The 23,462-nt window shown below is 39.1% G+C and overlaps 1 protein-coding gene and 1 pseudogene across 1 annotated transcript in view; both read right to left on the bottom strand.

Annotated features, from left to right (window-relative positions):
- Positions 1-19,508, bottom strand: part of LOC140234804 (anoctamin-7-like) — a 62,908-nt gene extending 43,400 nt beyond the window's left edge. Inside the window, exons 1-6 of the mRNA XM_072314841.1 lie at positions 19,403-19,508; positions 14,883-15,284; positions 6,412-6,484; positions 5,497-5,597; positions 3,198-3,273; positions 373-527 (exon numbers count right to left, since the gene is read on the bottom strand). Coding sequence (XP_072170942.1) covers positions 373-527; positions 3,198-3,273; positions 5,497-5,597; positions 6,412-6,484; positions 14,883-15,272 — 795 coding nt within the window. The 5' untranslated portion in view covers positions 15,273-15,284; positions 19,403-19,508. The remainder of the gene's footprint in view (positions 1-372; positions 528-3,197; positions 3,274-5,496; positions 5,598-6,411; positions 6,485-14,882; positions 15,285-19,402) is intronic.
- A 13-nt stretch (positions 19,509-19,521) lies between these two features.
- Positions 19,522-23,462, bottom strand: part of LOC140234920 (uncharacterized) — a 35,905-nt pseudogene continuing 31,964 nt past the window's right edge.

Below are 23,462 nucleotides of genomic sequence, written 5' to 3'. Positions count from 1 at the left end.
ATTGGGCTACCCAAGAATTCCCATGCTACCCGGTCATAAGGAATGCACAAATTCACACACACATTGTAAACACACATACACACATACATGTACATGCATGCAAGTACAAAATTTAAATCTAAAGCTTTAATACAAATAGCATACTTTACAACTACCAAAGTACAAGGAGAAGTTCTTATATTATTCCACTCCAGGTAAAAGGTTGCAAGTCCTACTAACAACAGAAAATTGGTCAATTAATTGCCAATCACAACTGTCAATAGTGATCTCTCCTCCTAATGTACACAGCCCTAATGCTTAATTTGATGTTATGGAGTCTAATTTATTAATTTCATCAAGTGTGCCCCAGAACAAAATAAACAATGTTTTCACCTCTCTTGAATCGAATTCCGGGTTGAAGTCCTTGCTTTTTAGACTCTCCTTCCTCATCTTGTCTCTCGCGTCATCGTCCAGGGCTTCATACGGTGACTCATCGTGGAGAATAAAAGCATCAACATAGATCTTTTTCAAGACCATGTATGGAAGACCTAAATTCACAAAAGAAAACGAAAAAGAAAAGAAAAGAAAGTTTAAATAAATGATGCTCTTAGAGCAAACATGCTAACAACTTTTAATTCATTGGCCAATTTTCAAGAAGAATCATTAAGGTGGGATATATTGCCAATAATTCCCACAAATATTTCAGAACATGATATACATTTTAGCATATCTCACCCTAACTACCACATTTCCACATCTCTTCAATCATGCATGCCAATTTTCACTTTTTTTTTTTTTTTATTTGAATGACTGGAATGTTGTTAACATGCTTTAGCATTTTAGCTTCAATAGGACTACAATACACAGAGGAATTCTCCCTAGATACATGTACAGCCCATGTAACTGTTCAACAACACTTTCCAACAGAGGAAAATTAGAATTATTGATCTCTACAAGAAACATTGGCACCACACACATGAATACACACAAGTTTTGACAGATGGAGCCCTAACAGCCTTAATAGAAAAAAAAATATATATATATTGAATGCACAGCAACTCTAAGACCCCGTTTACAGTGCGGGGCTCGGCAGCGGCCAAGCCCGCCTTTATTTCAGTGTAAACGCGCTAAAGGCAAAATGCGGGGCCAAAATTGGACGTGCATTTGGCCACGCTCTGGAGGTGGTCTCGACCGCAGCTAGGCCGCGGCCTTTTCTCAGTGTAAACGCAAACTGGGCCATGCAAAGGATTTTTCCTTTGGCAAAGGCCTTTGCCCGAACGGCGACTTCGTCGCCACGGAATCCAGTTGGCAAAGGGTCTGAAAACCAGACTATACCAAATTGCATTTGTTTACAAGCAGAGCGCCACTACGGCAAAATATTGAAAGGTTTGAATTAAATACGCGGCCGAGCCCGGCAGTATAAACGGACAAAATTGCGGGGCTCAGCCCCGCAATTGAGGCTGGGCTCGGCCGCAGCTCGGCCCAGCCCCGCACTGTAAACGGGGTCAAGCATGCACCCCTGGGAGTGCTTCACATCATTTTTTTCTTTGTTGTTGTTGTAGTAGTTGTTGATATACAGATCCAACACATGATGTACATTGTATTACACCACCATTTTATTGTACATACCAAAATACAGCTATTCACAAATCACAAACAATCAATGGAACTTTATAACTTGGCTAAGGTCAAGCTGTTGGCCAAAACTGGACCACATTTTGAGGTGCATAGCGGATGAAACTGTTCTGGTAAAACTAGTAACGTGACATGTGTGATGTTGATTGCATACTTTATATAATTTGGGACTTCAAATCATTGCAACAATCAAAGTGATGAATCTTCTTTTGACCAGCATCAAATATGAAACTATGATGCAGATAAACGTACACCCGACGGTTGCCTGTACTTATAGTGACGAAGAAGAAGAAGAAGGACTTTTTTTTTTTTACTTTCTACAGGGAAGGGGGAAAAAATAGAGAAACTAGAAATGTCGCTATGGCGACTGGTATGCCTCCGCCATAATGCATGGTTCTCCGAATAGGTCTATAGTACAATGTCTTGACAATGTGTGATGACAGTTTCACATAACTGGCAAAATATTAAAATGACAGGTTTGTCAAAAATGCATTGAGTGTTCACTTTCCTTGAACTAGGTTTATTTGGATGAATGGCTGTACTGTCTACACGTAAGAGTGCAGGGAAATGGAGATTTTAGGATGTGAGGATTTGTACCCAACTTTTGACCCTTTTATAATTTAAAGAAGAAGAGAAATTTAGCACTTTCACTTGAATTTTGACCTTTTTGACTGTACTGTCTAAGAGTGCAGGTATTTGGAGATTTTAGGATTTGAGGATTTGTGCCCAACTTTTGACCCTTTTATAATTTAAAGAAGAAGATAAATTTAGCACTTTCACTTGACTTTTGACCTTTTTGACCTTTGACCTTTCGACAAGAAACTTCCAAGAGACTCTGTATTGGGTAATACATGTATACACTATAAGTTTCAAGAAAAAAGTCCTGCAGGCATTGCATAGATAAGAAATAATGACATTTTGATGAGCTGACCTTGAACTTTGACCCCTGACCCCTAAATTCCCTACATGATCACTGCCAGTCAGTACATGTATATACTAAGTTCCATTGAAAATACCTTGAAATATTTGTGAGATGTGGAGAAAAAAGTGAAATTTTAACATTTTCACTTGACCTTTGACCTCATGACCCAAAGCTCTCTCTAGGGAATCTTTATTTGGTAGTTCATGTATACACCAAGTTTCAAGAAAATACCTTCAGACATTGCATAGATATAGGGGAAATAGTGAAATTTTGAGCATTTGACCTTGACCTTTTGACCTTTGACCTTGAGCATGTGCGCCCAAAGTTGACAGGCACAACCTCGCCCACTCATACATATACATGCCAAGTTTCATTAGGATACCTCTAACAGTTTTTTAGATACGCTGTCCACAAAATTGATTACGGACGGACAACCCGAAAACATAAGGCCTCCGGCGACACTTCGTGGCAGAGGCATAAAAAATCCACAAGTTTGAATAAAGTCACAATGACTTTGTCACTGCACATAACAAGAAATTTTATAAAATGCTTGTCAATATATACAATGGATAATGATGCAACGCTGTATGCAGTGGACAGACACAAATGGCTGAGTTGTGCGTGGATGAAATCTTGGGAGGAAAAAACTGGTTTTGATTACCTCTCCTTTTCATAGAATCCTTCTCCCGAGAGTCACCAGCTTCCCTTACATCCATGTTGATCAGAATGTGATGTACCTGTCAATCAAAATAACAAGTATGATAATGACATAATGATGAATATGAATGTAGTTAACAACAACAACAACAACACTAATATGACTACTTGTCTACTACAACTATTAAATGATAATGATACAAAATAGTTAATAGAAAAACTTATATTAATGATGATAACCATAATAATAATCATAATGATACTAGAAATATCACTGAAGGTGATTAATACCCCCGCCCCGTGACGACAGTCTTACCCAAGGAATGATCTTTCCTTGATCTTCTGCCATTTAAATGCCGTTACCGTGGTAACGCAGCTTCCGACACGTCCGAAAAATATGTCTTGCAATCTTCCCACCAAGACTATTGTGTGTGCCACATTTCATAAGCTTTTGTCAAAAACTGAGGAAGTAGTTCAATCCACAAGATCTTTCCTTGATCTTCCGCCATTAATATGCCGTTACCATGGCAACGCAGCTTCCGACACGTCCAAAAAATATGTCTTGCACATCTTCCCACCAAGACCAATGTGTGTGCCACATTTCATGAGCTTCAGTCGAATACAGAGGAAGTAGTTCAATCCGCAAGATCTTTCCTTGATCTTCTGCCATTTATATGCTGTTACCATGGCAACGCAGCTTCCGACACGTCCAAAAAATATGTCTTCCACATCTTCCCACCAAGATCAAGGTGTGTGCCACATTTCATAAGCTTTGGTCAAAAAACTGAGGAAGTAGTTAAATCCGCAAGATCTTTCCTTGATCTTCTGCCATTAAAGGGAAGATAAACCCCAAGAGCAATGTGGATTGAGTGAAAGCAGCAACATTAGTAGAACACATCAGTGAAAGTTTGAAGAAAATCGGACAATCGATGCAAAAGTTATGAATTTTTAAAATTTTGGTGTTGGAACCGCTGGACGAGGAGACTACTAGAGGTTATGACGTATGAGTGGACAACAATACCAAGAAAATATAAAGAAAATTCTACAAAAATCCATTTTTCATGAAAATTACAAATTCCATCAACTTGATATTGACATATGTTAGGGGTAGCAATTATTCCCCCTGCTTTCTGAAAGAGGTTGGTCCATTGCTCTTTCATAATTCTAGAAAGTGAATTTTTGTTGAATTTCCTTTATATTTTCTTTGTATTGTTGTCCACTCATACGTCATATCCTCTAGTAGTCTCCTCATCCAGCGGTTTCAACACCAAAACTTTAAAAATTCATAACTTTTGCATCGATTGTCCGATTTTCCTCAAACTTTCACTGATGTGTTCTACTATTGTTGCTGCTTTCACTCAATCCACATTGCTTTTTGGGTTTACCTTCCCTTTAATATGCCGTTACCATGGCAACGTACTTTCGGGTACTGTCAAAAAATGCGTCTTGCACATCTACAACCAAAGGCACACATCTGTACCAAGTTTCATGGAAATTGGGCAAAAACTGAGGAAGTAGTTTGCAACACAAAATTTTCCATCATTTTGGCTCATAATATGTGAGCTGTTACCATGGCAACATACCTTTTTGTCACTGTCAAGAAATGTGTCATGCTGACCTATATCCTAAGACAAACATTCAATATGAATTCCATGAGAATTGGAAGAACACTGATGAAGCAGTTTTGCCATGAAGCATTTTGCCCTATATTTTACCAATAACATGCCGTTACCATGGCAACGCACTTTTCGCCACTGCGGAAATATGTGTCTTGCACATTAACATATTCAGATGAACATCTGTACCTAATTTCATAAAAATTGATCAAAAACTGTGGGAGGAGTTCGCGACGCAAGATTTGTACCCATTTTTGCCCATAATATGCCGTTACCATGGCAACGTACTTTTGGGTACTGTCAAAAAAGACGTCTTGCACATCTACAACCCAAGGCACACATCTGTGCCAAGTTTCATGGGAATCGGTTGAAAACTGAGGAAGTAGTTCGCGACGCAAGATTTGCAACGGACCGACCGACCGACCGCCCGACCGCCCGACCGTCCGCTGATTCCTATATACCCCCTTCAAACTTCGTTTGGCGGGGGTATGAATATATTGATATTAACAACATTTTCACAAACAGAGGAAGAAGAAAATGAAGAAGATAAAGAATCATGAAACTTTACATGCATTTTCGCAAAATATGCGGCAATTAGAGTTTAAGTTTATAATATCAAATGACATCAGAGAACTGTATGGTAAATCTACTAGAAATTCAAATTAAAAAAAGAAAAAAGATACTTACCAGATAACTCCTTGTGGCTGATCTGAAGAATGTCTCAGGTTCCTCGATGCCATGAAAGACGTTTCTCTTCTGAATGCAGAAAGGAGCACTGACAAAGTCCACTGTTGGTTGAATTGCATGCAAACCATATATTGATATTTTAATTCATTTTTGTCCACAAATGGCCACATTCAGTACATGGTTAGTTAGGTGAATCAAGGTCATTGCCAAAAAAAAAACAACAACAAAAAATATTTGAGGCAAGTCATTCTCTTTTCTTTTTTCTTTTTAATAGTAACAACACGCACACACACATACATGTACATTGCATGCACACAAACACACAAATTACTGAAAAGGGGAATTTACTGCACATATATGCGTACACGCCACTAAACGCTGAAGTCTAATCATAGCGACACTCTATGCCATTCAAGTTGGTTTTTAATGACTAGAATACAACTGGAGCACACAAATATTGGACATATTTCCCTCAAATGTTTTCATGAGACAATGATATTCATGTAAGCAGCAATGACCTACATTTGTACAGTGTGTCAATGAAAAGTACACCATGTACATTGTAGATGAGAAGATGATCTCATGGCCTCACAAGTTTCCATATAGTGCCCAAATTTTGAGCTCAACAATATAAACATTACACAAAATACATTGTATCTGACATTCTAAAATGTATTAAAAGATTAAAAGGCAACAGGAAGAAAATGAAAACATGCTTTGAAGATGCAAAGTGCCAAAATCTTACAAGCAAAAAAAGAGTGAAAACAAAATAATTCTACATATGCAAAGTCACATACTGTACACATTTGTAGTGCCATTTACTGTGGCTCAACAAAACAGAACGTTCGGTCCATAATATCTAACATTTTCAGTTTCAACATTATTGAAATAAAATGAAAGTTATGAGTTACTCACACTCATCGTCGGTCTTGAGATGTTTTTCTATTGCAGCTTTGCAGCCTGTTTTCTTTGAAGGAATAATTGCAGCCTGTGATACACAGAGGAGAAAGACATTTGAGACAAGGATAAGAAGTGGAATCACGCGCATGAAGACATGGCAGTATTCATGAAGACAGAGAGAACCGTACCAGGGACATACATCGTACACGTGTGTATTGTACAGAATGTAGGTCATAGTTTAGTATTAAAGGGAAGGTAAACCCAAAGAGCAATGTGGATTGAGTGAAAGCAGCAACATTAGTAGAACACATCAGTGAAAGTTTGAGAAAAATCGGACAATCGATGCAAAAGTTATGAATTTTTAAAAAATTGGTGTTGGAACCGCTGGATGAGGAGACTACTAGAGGATATGACGTATGAGTGGACAACAATACAAAGAAAATATAAAGGATATTCAACAAAAATTCACTTTTCTAGAATTATGAAAGAGCAGTGGACCAACCGCTTTCAGAAAGAAGGGGGAATAATTGCTACCCTTAACATAATGTCAATATCAAGTTGATGGAATTTGTAATTTTCATGAAAAATTGATTTTTGTAGTATTTTCTTTATATTTTCTTGATATTGTAGTCCACTCATACGTCATAACCTCTAGTAGTCTCCTCATCCAGCGGTTCCAACACCAAAACTTTAAAAATTCATAACTTTTGCATCGATTGTCCGATTTTCTTCAAACTTTCACTGATGTGTTCTACTAATGTTGCTGCTTTCACTCAATCCACATTGTTCTTGGGGTTTATCTTCCCTTTAAAGGGTAGAGACATGCACAGAATAGGACCACTGAACACAGTAGGGAAGAGGGGCCAGACAAATGTGAAGAATCAAGAAGAGACAATCTTGTGAGCCAAAGAAAAGCACAGTGTATTATAATGGTTTTTAGATACATGTACATGTGAGAATAGCAGAAATGCAGATTTAAATGAGAAAAGAAGACCACTGTGTATGTTGTAAGATTTCAACAGTACCGTTACAGTAATGTACAATATTGGGGGGGGGGGGGGGGGAGAAGCAATAAAGTGTACACCTTTCATACAGAATTGTACGTACTGTCTTTGGAGAATCTTGAATTTGATCATGACGTACTGCAAATTGTCAGAATTCAAGTGTCAGAGTGTTTCAAGGATGAGCAACAAGCACTGCACCAGAGATGCCAACCTCTCAGACCTCAAATCAGTAATGCTAAAGCTAAAAAGCAGTAATTTGAAGTCAAAAACAGTAATGTTGTCAGTGGCGGATCCAGAGGGGGGCGCAACCGGCACATGTCCCTCTTTATTTTTCGTTAAAAGCAAAAGAAAAAAAAAGAAAAAAGCAAGAAATGAAACCCAGGAGTAGCACCAGAAATATTAGTTGCACACCCCCCCCCCCTTACAGAATTCCTGGATCCGCCCCAGGGGGGTGTTTCATAAAGCTGTTCGTAAAGTTACGAACGACTTACGAGCGACTGGTGATCAGTTCTTGTGCTGAGTGAATTATGGAAATTCTGATAAGTACTGTATACAATATGTAGCACATCAGAACTGATCACCAGTCGCTCGTAAGTTGTTCGTAATTTTACGAACAGCTTTTTGAAACACGGCCCAGGTTGTGCACAATGCTACAGTATAAACAAAAGTGACAAGCATCTGAAATGAGTTGTATGTACCCTGATTTGTTCATCAATTGTATTGAACTAGACTGCAGTCTGAATTTGCACCATAGCATGTTATTTAGCAAAGTTATATTTATTATAGCAAAAATAAAAACAAAGAAATACATAGGAGGAAACTGTTGTTGCTAATGACACTTTCCTCAAAATCACCAATAGTGTACATGGCATAGCACTGTGTCCTGATGAGAGCACAGAAGGTTCTACAATCAATTCTGAATCTAACTTCCTCATCTTGCAATTTTAAAGGCAAACTGTAGTGTCACGTTTACTTCTGAATGAATTCAAACACATCATGACATGTACTTGTAGAAGAGAAAATTTTCAGTCACATTACCAAAAGTAGTTGAGGAAATTCTGGTTCACGTCAAAACTGTTCAAGATGTTTACACATAAAATGCCATCAGTCATAATGGGAATAATCCATTTAAGTTGCTTGTACGCAAAAATGTTTCTATGATAAAATCATAATTTTTTCCTCACGAATAAAATTATTTTTGCACAGCAGGGCTGCACACTAACCCATGTCTTCTACTAGTCCGACCTGTCTGTCTAACCAGTAGGTACCCAGTTTTTCCATCTTTTACTGGTTTATTCCTGAAAAAGTTACTGGTCCAACAGTGATTTTTACTGGTCCCGGACCGTCAGACCAGTGCCAGTGGGCAGCCTGGTGTACAGCAACTACTAGTACATTGTATGATGTGCAATGAACCCTCCCTGGAATAGTGTTAACATTTAAGTACAATGCATTTTGTTTATTCTCCTACATATTAAGATTTTTATTTTGAATTATAGGTTTCTTGAATAGCGATCTGCAAGCACGAGGGACTCTAGTGAAACCATGGCATTTCCATTTGTCTCAAATGATTAATGATTTAAATACAAGTTTCACTTCTGGGTGATTGATAAGCATACTGTACAGGTTTAACCCATAGCGAAATAAATGTGGTCTGCAGATGGCCATCTGCAGGCCATCCGATAGTTATCCGATGCTATGCCATCCGATAACTATCGGATGGCAATTTCACATGCAAATTAGTTACCATCAGCAAGCCATCGGTTAGCAGATGGCTTGCTGATGGGTACATTTCCCGATGGCTTGCTGATGGGTACATTTCCCGATGGCTTGCCGATGGGTACATTTCCCGATGGCTTGCTGATAGCACTGCGGATGGCTATACCTACTGGCCATCCGATGGCTATCCGGTGGTTATCCGATGGCTATCGGATGGCAATTTCACATGCAAATTAGTTACCATCAGCAAGCCATCCGCTAGCAGATGGCTTGCTGATGGGTAAATTTCCCGATGGCTTGCTGATGGTAAATTTCCTGATGGCTTGCCGATGGGTACATTTCCCGATGGCTTGCTGATAGCACTGCGGATGGCTATACCTACTGGCCATCCGATGGCTATCCGGTGGTTATCCGATAACTATCGGATGGCAATTTCACATGCAAATTAGTTACCTTCAGCAAGCCATCCGCTAGCAGATGACTTGCTGATGAGTACATTTCCCGATGGCTTGCTGATGGGAGAATCTCCCGATGGCTTGCTGATGGGTAAATTTCCTGATGGCTTGCTGACGGGTAAATTTCCCGATGGCTTGCTGGTGGGTATACATTTGCCAATGGCTTTCCGATACATGGGTACATTTTCCGATGACTGATAGCACTATGGATGTATACCAGCCACCCGCAATGGCTTGCTGACGGGTACATTTCGAACACACTCTGAAGAGTCTCTTCTGCAGGCTTGACCATCTGGTACGGTACCTCATGACCTCTTGGCCAACATTAGGTACGGTATTGCGAGTATCTAAACTTTGATTTGCTCATGCAGTTTTCCCATCCATAATTGCTAGAGAAACATAAATACCGGTAGCAGGAATTCCTCTTTCCACTGTCCATTCTCTTGGAAGATTAGCTGTAGATTCAAATTCAAGCTGTTTGGGTCAAGGCTGCAGCTGCTCCATCATGTAAAATCAAATGAAGAAATCCGCATGCATCCACAAACCACGTCACAATCCTTGTACGTTAGAGTAATGGGACAATTTCTGGCTGGTATATCCGGTCACACGAAGTCATCAGCACCCTTCTGCAGGAATCTCTGTTACGATCAATTTTCAATTCATATGTCATTGCCACAATCCACGCAGAGACTCTGTCATCATAATAATACTGGTACTATAAAGCACTTCCCACCAATATCTCAAAGTCCGATCGGTAGACTTACCATCTCGCAGGTATATATCCAGTACCTGCACAACACACACAGTCCCACTCATAGCAATTTGCGTAAATATGTCTCATGGAGCTTAACGTATCACATGGCAGGATCGAGTTAATTGACACAATTTCCGATGCAAAAATGTTTAGGCTCCACTCCTGATACCATGTAACATTGCTTGCTCCTTCTAGAGACTAGCTACCATTAACTTCTCGCGGGTTCACAATCACTCACCATTCAGTTGGTACAGTACCGGGTAATCATGTTGATTCATCATCTTCTAGCTGACACTGGATACTGTAAGGCTCATACTGAACATTGCAGCTACACTTGATCCACCATAATTGCATGCTCTTCAGTTTTCACACAAAGTTAGGACATTCTGTTACTGTGTGACATTAAAATATGGGATAAAATGAGAAACTTGCTTACCTGCTGATAAGAATGATGGAGGAGAGACATAGACCCTACTGGAATTGTGCATGGAGTGGTGTAGGAATGATGATGGCCAACGGTTATTTCAAAGATGGTTTAACCAGGGAGGTGGGCACCTCATTGGTCTGACCACAAGGTCATCATCACCCCATACAGTCTCTCCCCCAGTCTCTTGGCCTGGCCCATAGATTTTCTTAATGACACACAAACATATAGTGTATATGAACTCCTGGTTTCAGAGACTATGTTTGCTGATGTCTTGCTGGTGATACACATGATCAAATTTTTGAAACTACAAGTTTTCTGATGGCTTCCTGATAACTGTTTTTATTTGCCAATGTCATCTTGATGGTTGATGCTTTGCCATCAGTAAGACATCAGCTACCTGATGTCTTCCCGATGGTTAGGTGAGAAGCTGTGTAAAAAACCGAGTTTGCTGATGTGCTCCTGATAGTTATCAATTGGCCATCGGCTAGCCGATGTCTTGTTGATAACTGGGTTAGAAACGATCAGAAAGACATCAGCTACCTGATGTCTTCCCGATGGTTAGGTGAGAAGCTGTTTCAAAAACCAAGTTTGCTGATGTGCTCCTGATAGTTATCAATTGGCCATCGGCTAGCCGATGTCTTGCTGATAACTGGGTTAGAAACTATCAGGAAGACATCGGGTAGCGGGTGATTACTGATAGCTACCAAATCACTGCCAAAATGCTATCCGATAACCATCGGATGATCATCCGATGGCTATCGGATGATATTCTTTTTTGGTATGGGAACATGTGAGGATACAAAGTGTTCAGTGTACACTGTATACTGGTATGTATATCAAGTACAAATGCACTACTACACTTGTATGTTACTACACCGTAAAAGTAGATATTTTCGTGAGACTAATTTTTTTGCGCTCGGCGGGGTTAGAAGAGTTTCATGTTTTTAATTCCGCAGTTCTAATCCAGACATCAACTACTGGAACATCTAATTATGGCAAGCAAAAATATTCGCATGCTTTTATTCTCGCTCTAGTTTCTGGTTGCGCGAAATGTGCGAAAATTTCAACACTGCGAAAATTTCCACTTTTACATCAAAGCACTGATAAATGAGGGAGAAAGGATTACGATATCACATGTATGGCATACTAATGTTTATATTTTGATTTCAAATTACAAAGTCAGAAAAAACAAGGAAAAGTAGAAATTACGCGGTGCGTAACATATGTCCCCGCCGGAAGTAGCATTTTGTAACAAAATGTGCAATATAGGTAAAAAATCAAGGTCAAAGGTCAAAGGAGTCAAAGGTCAAAATTCTGTGTAGAAGTTTTGAAGACCTCACCTAGTGCCATCACATAAAGCAAATGGAATCGAAATTGGGTTAGAAATGGCGAAGGAGTAGCATTTTGTAGCCAATGTACAATATAGGTCAAAAATCAAGGTCAAAGGTCAAAGAAGTCAAAGGTCAAAATTCTGTGTAGAAGTTTTGAAGCCCTCACCTAGTGCTATCACATAAAGCAAACGGAATCGAAATCGGGTTAGAAATGGCGAAGGAGTAGCATTCTGTAGCAAAATGCACAATATAGGTCAAAAATCAAGGTCAAAGGTCAAAGAAGTCAAAGGTCAAAATTCTGTGTAGAAGTTTTGAAGCCCTCAACTAGTGCCATCATATAAAGCAAACGGAATTGAAATCGGGTTAAAATTGGCGAAGGAGTAGCATTTCGTAGCAAAATGTACAATATATGTCAAAAATCAAGGTCAAAGGTCAAAGAAGTCAAAGGTCAAAATTCTGTGTAGAAGTTTTGAAGCCCTCACCTAGTGCCATCACATAAAGCAAACGGAATCGAAATCGGGTTAGAAATGGCGAAGGAGTAGCATTTTGTAGCAAAATGTACAAAATAGGTCAAAAAAATCAAGGTCAAAGGTCAAAGAAGTCAAAGGTCAAAATTCTGTGTAGAAGTTTTGAAGCCCTCACCTAGTGCCATCACATAAAGCAAACGGAATCGAAATCGGGTTAGAAACGGCGAAGGAGTAGCATTTTGTAGCAAAATGTACAATATAGGTCAAAGGTCCAGGTCAAAGGTCACGACTGAAATTCTGTGTAAAAGTTTCAAAGCTCCCATGTAGTGCTATCATATAAAGCAAACAGAATCAAAATTGGCTCATAAATGACAGAGAAGTAGCAAATTGAAGATTTTGATCACACACGGACGCACACACGGACACACGGACGGACGGACGGACACACGGACACACACACGTACGGAGCCCGTTTCATAGTCCCCTGCTCGAACTCGTTCGGCGGGGACAAAAAGGAAGTTTAATCTGAAACTGCTGTAACACAATATTTTGACATCATGGCAACAGGACAGAAAGAAAATCAAGCGCACAACGAACATACACTGTACACACTGTAGATACACTGTACAGCCTGTGAGAGTCTTTGTGAAAGTACATGTACAGTATTGTTGGAGCATCAGATATCAAATGGTATAGTGCATGTTACAAGTACAGTAAGAGTTTCTTTAGGATGGTAAAACTAAAGGTAATAATTCAGAAGATCACATCCAAAATAGACAGTAACACCTGACAAATCTTATGCCTGTATGTTTTTGTTTTAGTTTGTTTGTTTGTTAAGACATGAATTGGCAGGCTGAAGGCTGGCAATTTTCCCAGCATTTCCCAGCAGTTTTTCCCTGCATATACTATGTGACCGTGCATCACAAAACCAACAAAAAGTTGTCCCTTGATTTTATGTGAGGACTCAAAAAAAAGGTGAAACAGGTCAACCAAGTCAATCTTGAGCTTTTCATATTTTCTGAAAGAGCTATTCTTCTTCTACATTATATATAAGTTTCAGATCATAAAATGAATGAGAGAGTGTGTTTTTAGCAGTTTTTCTCCAACCCCCCTTTTTTTTTGTAGAGCAGCAAGAGGACCCTTTTCATTTCTTCAAAATCCTTCGCACACTCTTCACTTTCACCTCTAATAACTTTTGAAAGGATAATGCTACTGCTTTGAAAGTTGGCATTAATCATGAACAGAATGTGTTTATAGAGTATCTTCAATGTCAGCTTAATCTGATAATCCCCTCATAGTTGTTGCTCCAATGGCTTACATCCTGGTTTTGTCCTATTCATCGCACAGCTCTACATAATGTAGCACGGTTTGGTACAGATTAATCTCTTGAATAGACCTTGTAATTCAGAGCCTCTTTTCTCAATTCACACTTTTCCAGAGTGTGTGTTTTCTTTCCAATAGGTGCATTTAGATATTTGACTTGCGTTATACAGTGTACATCATATTAAAGCTTAGAGTCTGCTCTTTCAGAATCTGCTCTTAACTAAAAATCCATGTCTGGGGACTTTTTGTTGGTTTTGTGATGCAGGGTCACATACAAGTATGTATAATGCTGGCAAAGCATAGTCTATTGACATTGTAGTATAGAGTGTACAGTATATGAAGAGTAGTAGTAGTAGGAGTGCTTAGTAAAAGTAGCAAAAGAACAGATAAGGTGGTTTAAGTAGGTTTGCACATTTATTTTAAGATATTAGAAAAGTGTAGACTTGATGGACATATTGTCATCAATAGCAAAAAAGTTAGATTGTGATCAGCTTATCTAAATTCTAGATTATTACTCTTCGTGTCATTAATAATCACTTTCCTCGTATTCAAATTCATACACAACACTGCAGGTACCGTTATCATCAGGGTGGAAGAGGTTCTTGCTGCTGCCAAACCACCACCTTCATTCCTTGTTCTAGTGCAGCAAAGCTACAGTATTTTTGACCTGTATAAATACTGTACCCTTCCTATCAGCCAGGACAGTTAATGATCCTTGTCTGCTATCATTATTCTCTGCTATTAGCACAGACACACACACTGTCGAAGAAAGGTGATGTCATTCTGAGCTGTTATTGTCACATGTGCTCTCCTGACATTGTATATTGTACAGCAAGTCAAATGAAGTCCTCATCCAAATCTCTTTCAATCACCAAGTTCTCATTGCTCATGGGACCTTGGTGGATCCTGCAGATGTTAAGTCCTTGCAGAATTTCAAATCATTTTAAAAGCAAAAGGTTGGCTGCACCAATCTTCACTGTATTCCTTGACTACATGATCTCTGACTTACCCCTCTCAGTGGCATTTCCAGGTTGATTTCTTCTGCCTCCTTGCACAGCCTGGCAAAGGGGCAGTGTATCTTGACGTAGGTGTGTTCCCCAACCACTTCCTCCTGCACCTCCAGCCTCTCCTTTGTCACCAGGGCCAGCTGGAACCGCTCCCGAAGCATCTTGTCCTTAGCATACTCCTCAACATCCTTCACCGTCTCAAGCAAGTTTACGTCCACGTTCTTGTACACCAGGACATAGTCTATGCGCTTGGGTACGATGGGAGGCTCTCGGGGTGACTTGCGACTCCGCTTCCTCTTCTTTTTCTTCTTTTTCGTGCCATTCAATTCAAGTGGTGCCAACGTGAGAGCTTTGCCTCCATATGTCTCATCATAGATAGGTTCTTGTTCCATGGTTTAATAGTCCTGAGATATTATAAAGATAAAGTAACAGAGTGGAAGCGACAATTTAATATGAATGTAATGATAGAGAGACCAGGATGTTGTCTTCTGTCACTGGAATAAAGTATGTAAGCTACAATAATGCAGCAATCACTGACTTGAGCTGTTCAATCAGTGCACAGCTCTATTTCATGATACACTGTACCAGGAGAATTCATCAGCAGGCAGTCAAGGACACAACAGCCATGGAATGTCAAACCCTTGTACAAGTACAGCAGTGTGCACTCTTGTGAGGAGTCTAGACAGATGTTTACTACAGTATAAAGCATCTGTTTGTTTGTTTATGTGGTAATATGAGCAGCTGAGGTCTCAGCACAAAGAAGTCTATAGTGCATACAGCTATACAGTGTACAATGTTCAGGCATGATAGTGTTTGTTTTCAGGAGCTGGTCTGTCAGAGCACTGAATTACAATGTACTAGAAGTACATGTATTGTACTTGGAAATACAAACCTCCACCAAGGCCAAAAAGGGTCATTTTTAAATAAAAGGCAATCCAATGACACATGCTGCACCTTTTTAAAAAACTCTGGATCTTGAGACAAATTACATTGTACCCTTCAAACACTAATCACCTACTGTAGACTGTATTGACAGTCTTCTGCATTTCTTTATTAAACCACAGTGGCTGTACACTGTCTTCTCGATTTTTTTTTTTTTTTCAAATTCACAATTTGTTTGTAAGTAATAACTTAAGTAATATTGCTGTCAAACAAATGCCAGCAAAATTACATTACCTTCTTGGTGGAGGTAACAAACATGAGGTACAATATCAATGAGGCCAAGTTGAGGGTCTACATACACATACATAGGAAATGAATATCTTACAAAATGAAAATTAATTTCGATTAGACTTTGCAATTCTACTGCTGGTCCTAGCATCTCCAGTAGTCAGTACAATGACATGAACTTAATAGGCCAACAATGTTTATACATGTAGGCCCAGGAAAGAGCGCACATAAATGGGACCTGTGAGTGTGATGAGTGTACGTGTAATTTCCTATTTTGAACAGAATTCTAGCCAGCACTTCATACTACACAGGTAAAAAACCATGACAACAGCAGTTTGCTGACTCTTTCATAATATCATACATGAACGTGTAGACAGAACTCCATGTAGAAGAGAGCACTGACATTACACTTTACATATTGGAATGCATTGCCATTGCACTTTATACCATTGGCATGCCAAGTACACTAGGTCTAGATCTAGACCACATGACATATCTATTGCAGATTCAAAATTCCGATACATTCTGAGGCAATCCTGGGTTTTTAAGGTGGCTAATTCGAATTCTGATTCAAGGATGCGCTCCCCGAGGCCAATATCACCTCCATTGTGCACTGAGCTGCGTTTAGCTGCATATTGGATGTCCAGACCAGACTGTCTAACATTAACGTTAGAACTTTTAGATTAGACATCACAACCACAACCCAGGCCAACTACATACTAGTAGGCCTAGATAATTCTACTTGTCGTGCACTCATCACAGCCAAAACCAGGCCCGTAGGCAGTCGTACATGTGTACTAGTGTAGGGAGGTGCAGCAGGCATGTTCATGTCTCGAGCTCTAGACTACCTCTAGATCTATGCCAAATGCAAAAAGAAAGCAAGCGAGAAGAACCAATGTCTGCGTCTGTGACTGTGTACAACAGTGTAGGCCTAGAACGCATCTAGAGGTCTACTGAATACCGTTATCCACATCACCAATATTCAATTTTGTTCATAACCATACTAATCAATTCAAACAGTAACACTAACAGTAACGTTTACGTTAGTGGGAGAAGAGTCTTGGATAATGGATAGCCTTTCGAAAGTACATTTGCACGTCCGTCACGTCTGTGTGTGTGTATTGATTGCTTCGACAGTCTGTAAATTATTTGTAACGTTGAATATTTCACTCTATCGTGATACTTCTGACTGCTGCTGAGCTGAGATGAGACCATAGACTCTGTCTAGAGCTGTATGTAAATACAGCTCCCTCTATTAGTATGGTTGGACCTACTACTTATCGACCGCCTAATGTTTATTTGCTTGATAAGAATATCTAACACTGAAATTCACGTAAAACACTCGACCTACGTGATTGAGAAAATCCAGCTCTATCAAATGCTGTTGTTCCTTTTTCGATTCGAAGTTTCAGTGCAAAGAAGAATCATTGGAAGAAGAATGTTGTAAAAGTAGAGAATGTACAGCGTCGAGCTACCAGAATGATATGTCCACTCAGACCTTTGAGTTATGAAGCAAGACTTAAACACTTGAAATTGCCTTCATTGGCATATAGACGGCATAGAGCCAATATGATACAGATTTCTAAGATCGTGAATGAGATTGATGATATGAAGTTCTCAGATTTTTTTGAATTCTCAGTTGGAGGAAGGACGCGTGGTCATAAATTTAAGATACTGAAGAAACATGTAAAGTCCAAAGTGAGACAGTGCTCTTTCTCTCAAAGAGTTATTAGTGAGTGGAATAAGTTACCATCATTTGTAGTTGACAGCCCATCCGTGAATAGTTTCAAGTCTAACTTAGAGAGGTTCTGGAGTCAAGACAAGAACAAATACAACCCCGACGGGATATTTATTTGTCCATGTCATACTGCACAGCACCTAACAAAAAGTTATTAATGTCATGTAATGACGACACCAAGGGGCAAATAAGTTAAGTCTAAGAGTTAAGTCTAACTTTACGCCCACATCCAAGGTATGTTATCCAAGGTAAATGTAAAAATATCGCCGACGAAATTGCGTGGCCTCGTTTCAGCTCCCCGCGGTAAATCGCATTAGGATCGACCGCTGTTTTTGCATTGACAATGCACGCAAACCGAGTTGTATTGAACACCGTGTTGTATGAAGCTTTTTAGAAGCCTTTTAGAAACTTCCATAGACAGTACATTGTGCTGTCATTACGATTCGGTGAAAATATTCATTCGAAATTTTGTCCTTGATTAAAACCATTAATGAACAGTGAATTATCGCGTACTAAGTGTTCAGTGCGCAAATTATACGCGGTCGGTTTAAAAAGAAGGTGGTCGATATGAAGTAGGGCTACCATAGTTTCTACGACTAACGCGGTTACATTATTAGTTATTATATTTTGGATCAAAAATTTGTCCTCTGGTGATTGGTTGAAAGGGCTTCATGTGATTACAGGTATTTTCAGCTATGTCTGAAAGTTTACACTCCATAAGTAACTGTTACTATTTGCAAAATGACGTCACTTTTATGACAACATTTTGCAAATAGTAGGCCCTATGCTATTTGCAAAATGATGTCACAAAGCAATTCGGAAACTGCGCAGCTCTGTACCCGTCACTCTGTAAAATGTAACAATTTCTATTAAAGCAATTGTTACGTCACAAATCAATTTTGACATTGCGCACTGCTCGAAGCGTCAGTCTGTGAAATGTATCAATAAAACAATTGTGACGTCATAAAAAACAATTTTGACATTGCACGTTGTTTTGCACTGTGCGTCACGCTTAAAACAAACATTACAGACATCGTGCGCTGATGCATGTACGATCCCTTCACAACATCACTACATATGACTTCTCGCTTTGTATTTCCCCCATTTCCCCTTCTTTTGTTTGAATTTTTGATCCAAAATATAACGTTAAAACAAATATAGGGCTAGGCCTACTTTGCCTAATTTTGAGTTTCTTTTTAAAACTATAGAAACGCTCTAGGTACCTATATGGGCCTCGGTGCCTACAAAAGAACTATTCACTTCGGGGCTGCGCTCCTCAGTGAATAGTTCTTTTGGAGTCACCTCTGCCAATAGTTTTAACAGGTTAACAAGAAACTCTCAAGGCCAAGTAACGTTAGAGCCTATAATCACATATTTGTATACTAGGAGTAGGCCTAACATTAGGCCTAACGTTAGATCTCTGTTCTATAAGTAGGGCCTAACGTGTTAGGCCTATTAAATGGATGAGACTGAGTGTGATTTGACTTCTCACACATCGCACACAGTCTCACAGACACAGTCTCACTCTCAGACAGAATCTACGCTAACAACACATTTGTCGATTGCTACTCCTTTGTACCTTATTTCTTCATATTTTTCTGATCTGGTACTCACTTGTGAAGTGCCGACGACGAAGAAGTGCTTTGAAATCTGATCCCCGTTGCTCATTTATCACAGCTCATAACAACCACAACAGTCACAGCTTGCAGGCTGCCATTTTGATGGACGGGCAATCAATTACGCATGCGCAGAAGCTCCATGATGTCATTGGCAACCACAGTTGCTAAGGCGTAGAGAGTTGTAGCAGCCGATACGACGGTGTACGTCCCACGCTTGTGCCGCCGTGCATTCCACCGATCCTACGAACGCAACATCTTTAAAAATCTGTTAGTTGATACATAAAACTGCAAAATTTCTATCTCTTGGCAAATAGTCACAAATCCTGACTTAGAAACAGCGTGAAAATGAATTCAAGTGGGCTACTTACTATTTGCCCTGATATCCACGTCCCCACTGTTCAAAGTACCCGCACTTCTACCTTATTGTTTTTCATTACGAATACTCAATGCATGCCGCCGGCGCCAGACGTGAAGTCAGTACAGTTGTATTAGCATGTACCGAAATATTTTTCGTTCAAAGTTTTCTCTATTTCTATAATACGACGTAAAACGGCTGTTTAATTTCCGTCGTCGAATACGTCATAATCACAGTATCAAAATTGTAAGACCGTGTAGTATAACTGTTGATAGCAATGATAATTACATGTATAATACTAATGATACCAAAAAGGTTACAGCTCGTTATTCCGAAGGTTCGTTATTCCGAAGGCTCTTTAGTCCGAAGATTCGTTATTCCGAAGGTTCGTCATTCCGAATTTCATTTTCGGATTAACGAATCTTTGGAATAATGAAACTTCGGAATAACGCCACAAATGTTCGGATTAACGAACACTTTTTCATTTTCGGATTAACGAACCTCTAGGTATAGGGAATTTGTGTGTTTCGGATTAACGAACCTTCGGAATAACGAACCTTCGGAATAGCGAACCTTCGGAATAACGAACAGCACCCACCTAAAATGGTAATACTGACAATGATAATCGATCATCATACTGTAAAAAAAAAGTGATTATGATACTCATTTTCATATTTTGGATAAAAAAAAAAAAAAACCACACACACACACTAGCACATAGCACCTGTCTGTTGATTACTTCAGACGATTATAATTATATATATATATATATATATATATTTTTTTTTTTACTATCTAAGAATGTTAGCATATTAACTCCATGGTACAGCTACGCCACTTTTTATGGAGACATTTACATAAGAATCAAGAAATTGTCATTACCAGACATGAGAGAAGAAAGGAATGTAGGCCTTATTTAATTGCGTATTGGACAAGTAATATTCCCCATATAACATCAAAGCAAAATGGATGAGATGTTATTTAATATTTATATAAAAATCATCATTGCATCGAAAACTTTCCTGCTGGTTTCAACTGAGATTATATATATTTACGAACGAAACTTTTGTTTCAATTATAGGCCTACATAATATATAGATTTTCCCTCAATTTTTAAATTGTCTATAAATAGATATCAGTGCATCATGTTCCATTCCATGGTACTTGGTTTTACTCTGGGATCTACGATTGAACAGACTTGCTTTTACGTAATTATGGGCCCTAGGCCCTATATGATTATATTTTATGCATAATATATTTCCTTTTTTGTAATGTAGTCTATTATAGGCCTATAATATATGTTCATTATTATTATTATCGCTATCATTATCATTATTATTATTATTATTATTATTATTATTATTATCATCATCATTATTATTAATAATAATAATCTGTCCCTCGGATAGGACATAAAATGGAGGTCCCGTGTATGAGAGAGTCACAACTCATGCACGTAAAAGATCCCGCTTCATTCATTCGTCGCAAAGAGCAGGGTGTTTAACCCCGTGAAGTGGTCCCACCTCACATCCAACTGGACCCCATGCATGGAAGACCAGCTTAACATAGCTGAATATGGGCTATCCAGCCATCTTCGCAGATGGAAATGTACAAACAAACAAAACTAGTAAACATATAGGCGTATAGTATATGCCTATTACAGGCCTATATGTAAACAGATCATTTATATTTTTGAGACAGTTATATAAACTCGGGTGAAGGTTTTAACTATAGATTATCATTCTTCTTAATTTTGTATACATGGCATATTTATTATAGTATTTTGTATGACTTTTTTCAGAAATGTGAAAACAAATTGAAACTTAAATAAAAATAAGAAGCCCTAAGTTTCTTGATAGCGCTCCACGATGGATATAGATATACATATATTTACCATTTACCCCATCACAGTTAACAAACTCAGAAAGAATAAACTGACTCATATAATCATTACCCCCTTGAAAAAAAAAAAATACAATGAAAAGTCATGAGGATACACTCACCAAAGTTGAGGGAGCGAAAATCAGAGACTGTGTAACATCGGAAGTTCGAAGATATCTAATGGGTGCTTACTTTAAACCATTAAGCTCTCTAGATCCGGACGAGGATTTCCTCAAGGTATTTTAAACTCTATTTAAAGCGTAGAACGTATTTTCTTTGCACGCATTTGGTTATCTCAATGGCTTGCGAAAATAAGAGTTTCCACATCATTCTATTAAACTTTTCAGCCATCATTGACGATTTACAGACATAACTAAAGAAGCACTCTGAGAGCGCAGACCTCCGCCAAGCATGCAGCTCATTTCCACCACTGATCTTGTTCTTCCATAGAGATATCAGTGATTTCCACCCATACGTACTTATCGCATTGTGTGCTGAAAGTCCCAATATAGAAGCCTTTGTTACGTCATAAACCCTCAGCTGCACGGCACGCCTCGCCCTAGCAGAAATTACCTCATAATAGATTCCTTTCATCTGATTGGTTAAAAGTGGAGTCATGAAAATAGCTGTGCCCCATTTTTTTTTTTATCAAAATGACGTCATGATTTACTGTGCCCCGGGGCATAGACTGTGCCCTGTAAATAGGTTTTGAGACAGTCGCAACCCCGTTTACATAGATCACGTACGCACCAATGATACGACCGCCGCGCTGTCGATCAGCGTTGATTACGAGTGCTGTAAAAGAGACTAGAATCTATATTTTCGGTATCTATATTTTCGGTATATAAAACAAATAATGACAGCTTGATATTCGGGGCACAGTTAAAATTATGTAGGCCCTCGGTGATGTGAAAACCATAACTATGCCCTCAGCTTCGCTTCGGGCATATTAGAGTTGTGGTTTTCACATCACCTTGGGCCCATATACTGTGCCCCTCATAGCAGTCATTATTTGCATATTATAACATGGGTTCAAGAATGTAGCCAATTGGAAGCGCTGAAATGAGTCACGTGTGTGTGCATTAACTTCTCACTAACATGCACGGCCTGACGTCACAATGTTTACACTTGCAGTGCGCACTCAATCAGTTGTTACAAGTGCGTCGCGCGCTACTATACGCGCTGTCAATCCTGCAAACAACTTCTAGTTCGGGCTGCCGGCCGGCCTTTCTTGTGTGCATAAAACCATGTGTGGCGTACGTATACTCTTATACGTACAGTACTTATGTGCGGGATTTCCGAGTGCGACGTGCGTAAATGTTTGGGACGAACGGACGAACATCTTCGGACATCTTGACTCTTGAGCGAGTGCTACATGTAGCTGACTGGTATTGACCCACAAAGGTACGTGAAAAATGCTGTTAGTTTTCGACCCATTTTATAAAACTAATGATGCACAGGATTATTTAACTAACTAACTAACTACTACTAACTAACAAATAAACAAACAAACAAACAAACGGTATACGAAAACATAACCTCCTCCCCTGGCGGAGGTAATTACAGAAGAATTAAAGGGACGGTGAATGCAGTTTTGGTTAAAGGGGTGATGCAGGCTTCAACTTTTTGAGAGATGATTACAAACCGCTTTTATATGAAATATCAATGGGGCAAACGATTCTTAGAGGAATTAAAGGTTAATTTGATAAAAATCGGTTTTGAAATGACTGAGATATCAACAACAAAAAAGAGCAAAGCAAAGTTATCCAATTCAAAGGGGGATGGGTCCTACCTTCAGGAGCACTTTGTTTTGTTTTTT

This window comes from Diadema setosum, chromosome 11, assembly GCF_964275005.1.
Source record: "Diadema setosum chromosome 11, eeDiaSeto1, whole genome shotgun sequence".
Taxonomy (NCBI): domain Eukaryota; kingdom Metazoa; phylum Echinodermata; class Echinoidea; order Diadematoida; family Diadematidae; genus Diadema; species Diadema setosum.
Note: the sequence above shows the minus strand (reverse complement) of the source record. Positions and strands in the feature narration are given on the sequence as shown.